Consider the following 5,105-nt stretch of genomic DNA (forward strand, 5'->3'; position numbering starts at 1 on the left):
AGATATTATACTTGAGTAAAAGTAGAAGGACTCAGATCTTGTACTTGAGTAAAAGTAGAAGTACTCAGATCTTGTACTTGAGTAAAAGTAGAAGTACTCAGATATTGTAGTGAAAATAGAAGTATTCAGATCTTGTAGTGAAAGTAGAAGTACTCAGGTTTTGTACTTGAGTAAAAGTAGAAGTACTCAGATGTTGCACTTGAGTAAAAGTAGAAGTACTCAGATCTTATACTTGAGTAAAAGTAGAAGGACTCAGATCTTGTACTTGAGTTAAAGTACAAGTACTCAGATATTATACTTGAGTAAAAGTAGAAGTACTCAGATGTTGTCCATGTCAATCCAGATGAGGAAGGCCGAGGGGCTTTCAGAGGAGCCCGAGCTGGGGTCTTGTGTGGAGCTTTTGTAGCACAGCCTCACCAGCTCCTCCCGCTGCTGGTGGCTGGGCAGCTTGCAGAGGACCTCTCGGCAGGTGGGGAGGGCGGGCGGACCCTGCTCGGTCAGCGTGGTGGGGTGGCGGCAGAAGGGGCATAAGAGGTGGAGGCTCAGCGAGACGAACATGAGGCGGGAGAGGCACTCCAGGCAGAACGTGTGGGTGCAGTCCAGCCGCTTGGGTGTTTTGAAGATATTGTCGTAGGGGTCGCAGCAGATGGCGCACTCCAGCTGGCTCATGATCGACACCTTTCTCAGCTCTCCAGGAGAGATTTGAATCTTCAGGAATATTTAACTCTCTTCTTAACTTCAGAATGAGCTGGAAAGAAAGCAGACCACATTTGCAGGTTAGTTTTCATATCTCTCTCTCTCTCTCTCTCTCTCTCTCTCTCTCGTCTGAGTATTTTACAAAGAGTGAAACAGCGTCCCTCTAGATGTTATGGTGACACAGTAGATTGCACTCTCTGTTGCGAGAGGAGGCTAGCCGAAATTGGCTTCCCTTGGTGAAAAAAAATCGAGGGATTGGCCAATCAGATGAGGCTCACGTGATGCCTCACAATCCAATCAAGTCGCATCAACTTCAGTTCGTACAGTAACTGTCATCACCGCCCTTAAAAAGTAGCAACAGCAGCAACTAAAAATGAAATCTGATGACAGGCCAATGCCCAAACTGGAGCTGTGTAGTTAGGTTTTGTAACCAATTCCATTTCACTTTAATTTCCCCTCGAGTAAGTCACACGTTGTCTCCCGCTTGTCGCTATATTATTAATTTGGATGCTACGCTGCTGCACGTGCACGCGGAGTGTCTGACTCCTGACCTGGCTGTGTGTGTCAGCCCCGCCCCTCACAGCGCACGTGGCCGGCAGCCACAGCACGCCTGGCTAAAATGCTGGTCGCATCCTCATGTAAACGGCAATTTATCGAGCTCAGAAAAGTTATCGAGTCCATTTTTATTTATCGTACGATAAGTCAATTTATCGATTATCGGGACAGGCCTAATTGCACATGTTATGAACAGGAGACGCTAAGGCTAGCCATATCCCGGACCCTTTATTCCACAATGAACGATTGAAATTGTAAACCTCTACTGACCAAGTTCAACAGCCAGAGTTGGTATTTTAGTGTTGACCGGTGTAATGTTGACTGGTAAATTGTGTATCTTGTGATTGCTTGCTGGTGTCATGTCAAACGTTGAGTAGAAAAAAACTGTCTCTACAGTTTCAGGCAGAAAAGTTTACAATGAAGCACAAAACCTCTCTTTGCATTAAAGGTGGGGTAGGTAAGAATGGAGGAACCAGCTCGAGTGCGCTAGAATCTGAAAGTACACAACCGAGTCCTTCAGACTTCCCCCAGAGCCCCTCCTCCAACACACAGCAACGCGCACATGACCGATGAGGGCACGAGATAAGTGTGTGCCCAGAGGGAAGGCTGACAGGCAGGTAGGCCATCCAGTTACTTTAGCCGGCTCAGATGATTGGTGGAGATTTTTACAGCGCCACGGCTTCCACTGATGACGTTTTTTTTATGGATTTATTGTCAAAGCATTTAATATATTCATTGCTATCGGGATGTTAAGAGCATTTCATGGAGTAGGGCTGTGCAATTAATCGTATTTTAATCGCGATTACGATTATGGCTTGCGGCGATTATGAAAACAGTATAATTGACAAAATACGATTATTTAGCTGGGTGCGCTTTCGCCCCTCCCTAAAAGCCCACTCGGCCACGTGGGAGTGACATGTGTTGTGAGTGTTCAGCGCGAGCGAAGATGTCAGAACAAGAGCAGCAACTCGTTAAAAAGAAAAAATCCCGATCCCCGATTTTTTTCCTCCCGATTCAGATCTTTTGAAAATCACGTGATCGGCTCCGATCCCCGATCACGTGATCGGATCGGGACATCTCTAGTTGGCACCACACGCTAACACAACCAATCTCTTTAATCATCTGAAATACAACCACAAAGTGCAATACGACCGGGCAATAATACAACAAAAAGCAGATGCCCGCTCGACTTCATCCACCACTCATCACAGTCATCGATTCAGGACGCATTGTACAGAGCAACGGCGACGAGCTCGCAGACACAGAGATATTACAGGTGCCATTACATTTCACATCGCTAAAGACATGTGCCCAGTTAGCACTGTTAGCAGCCAGGGCTTTAAGCATCTTGTCAACACGTTGGACAAGCGTTACGCGATGCCGTCTCGGTATTATTTCAGTCAGGTATATCGACCGGTCGACCGCGGGGAGATTCCCAGTCGATCGCGAGATGTGTCTAAAAATAGAACAACAATATTCTGTGTTATCGTTAATGTCCTGTAACATAATCTTCCTGTGCCAGAATAATGCACTTGAACGCATGAAAGCTTTGTGATTGGCCGGCGTGACCCCATGTGTCGGGGCGTGGCTGGTGGGCAGTGCACTAGTTTGCTGACGTTGTCCGTGGCAACAGGAGCGACAGTCCGCACAAACACAAGACCGCAATTATGGCAGAAGCAAAAAAGCCCAAAATATATCATTCTCACTCCGAGTGGGAGGATGATTATTTTTATCTATTCCAATTCAAAGTCCATCTGTCTCGTCTGCAATGTGAGCGTGGCTTTATCGAAGAAGGGTAATTTAGGAGCGGCATTTCAAAACAGTGCACAAACGCTACGAGACGGAATTCCCTCCTAATTCTGCCCTACGCTCCAAAGGGGAGGGGCCTGAGAGGACAGCTAAAGGGGAGGGGCCTGAGAGGACAGCTAAAGGGGAGGGGCCTGAGATGACAGCTAAAGGGGAGGGGCCTGAGAGGACAGCTAAATGCACAGCAGTCCATTTTCACCAGACCCAACAACAAGAGCAAGGCTGCTACCAGAGCATGTTATCGTGTCAGTCACGTTCTTGCGAAACACATGAAGACTTTCAAAGACGGCGAAGTTGTGAAAGAAGCTTTCCTGGAGGCTGCCGACGCGCTTTTGGGGGGCAGTAAAAATAACAGTAGCATTTCAACAGGTTTTTGATATAATAAAAACTCAAGTTAGATACCGTTATTAATCATCTGTAAGTTTTAGTTTGTTTGAACTTAGTCATTATAATTATTGTACAAAATGGTATAAGAATGCAAACTTAAATTGATTAAACACAGACAGTGGTTTAGGCCCAGAATACATGTCTGACCTCCTGCTAAATGATGAACCATCCAGATCTCTCAGGTCTTCAGGGACTGGTCAGCTTTCTGTCCCCAGAGTCAGAACTAAACATGGAGAAGCAGCGTTCAGTTATTATGCTCCAAACATCTGGAACAAACTCCCAGAAACCTGCAGGTCCGCTGCAACTCTGACTACTTTCAAATCCAGCAAGAAGACTTTTCTTTTTGTCGCTGCTTTTAATTGAACTATTCACATCTTAGACTGCACTGTAACTTTTATCCATGTATTTTTTCTTTTAATGTTTTTAATTTAAACGTAATTAAACTCCATGACATTTATGAGAGGGACTGCTCGAAAGTAGGATATTTGGGATATCCGTCGTAGCCTGGGTTTACGATCAGTTCTTGGGTGATTTGTACTGAGGAACAAGTATCACAGCACCGACGGGTGAAACATAGCGTTTTGGTAACACGGGGTGTTCAGGTAACCCTTAAAGACTTTGTTATGGAACACAAAGCAGGGTAGGGGGCTAGTACACCCTCCTGAGGGTCTGATTGTGGATGGCATGCGAGCAGAACATGGTGAAAACAATCAGTCTAAATTAACAATCGGGACGGAAATGTTCGGATTTCCAAAGGGAGGTTCTGTGAATAAATTAAAAATCAAGAACCGAAATAATTGAACTATTCATATCTTAGACGGCACCTTTTATCTTTTAATGTTTATTTTATTACCTTTTCTTTTTAATGACTGATTTTAAATGCCATTTTCTTAATGTCTTTCATCTTTTGTTTTTCTTTTAACGTTTCTTTTATTATCTTTTACTGTTTTTAAATGCCTTTGAATGTCTTTCATCTTTGTAAAGCACCTCGAATTGCCTGGTGCTGAAATGGGCTATATAAATACACTTGCCTTGCCTTGATTATAGTCTGTTATCAATTCAGGTTAAGAAGCTAGTGTTGCTTGCATTCTATTTTAAAAGGCATTTATTTTTATACTCTAATAAAATGCAATAAAAAAAGGGTTTGATTCTATTAATGTTGTCTCTTTTATTGCACTGTTGCAGCAGATTCCTGAGTAGCTTCAGATCCGAGTTGTCTTATTAGTAAGCCGCATTTATACTTTTGTAGCAACACTATTTTTATACAATGGCAAAGAGAGGGTTCAGAGTCTTTTCTTTGGTTCCTGTGTCACATGTGGCAGCACTGCCACACGTTCCTCTTCAGAGAGGGTCTTCAGTCCAGGTTATCGTCACCTGCCTGCGCTCATCTCTGAAACCAGACCATGAACAGGCTGGTGTGTCTGGCAACAGATCTTTAAGAGATGACATGAGCAGCCCTACCAGCATTTTCCATGGTGGCCAAAACATTTTTATTTGGTCTTAAATTGTAGTTCAACATTTATTTCCTGTCACTTCAGGACCATGACGGTTGGCCAGCCTTCAACGTTTAACTGAGTGGAATAATGAATATGTTTTACCAACATGTTGCCTGTATGTTAAGGAGTTTTCAGGTTGTGACAGTGCACTGCATCATATTTGAT

The 5,105-nt window shown here is 44.0% G+C and overlaps 1 protein-coding gene across 1 annotated transcript; it reads right to left on the reverse strand.

Annotated features, from left to right (window-relative positions):
* Positions 1 to 318: 318 nt before the first annotated feature.
* LOC117444882 (RING finger protein 223-like) lies at positions 319 to 689 on the reverse strand (the record flags this gene model as incomplete). The annotated part of the gene is made up of 1 exon (XM_034080264.1): positions 319 to 689. A coding segment is annotated over one exon (371 nt), but the record flags the coding sequence as incomplete, so codon positions are not given.
* Positions 690 to 5,105: the final 4,416 nt, after the last annotated feature.

The sequence above is a fragment of the Pseudochaenichthys georgianus genome, unplaced genomic scaffold, assembly GCF_902827115.2.
Source record: "Pseudochaenichthys georgianus unplaced genomic scaffold, fPseGeo1.2 scaffold_978_arrow_ctg1, whole genome shotgun sequence".
In the NCBI taxonomy this organism is placed as follows: Eukaryota; Metazoa; Chordata; class Actinopteri; order Perciformes; family Channichthyidae; genus Pseudochaenichthys; species Pseudochaenichthys georgianus.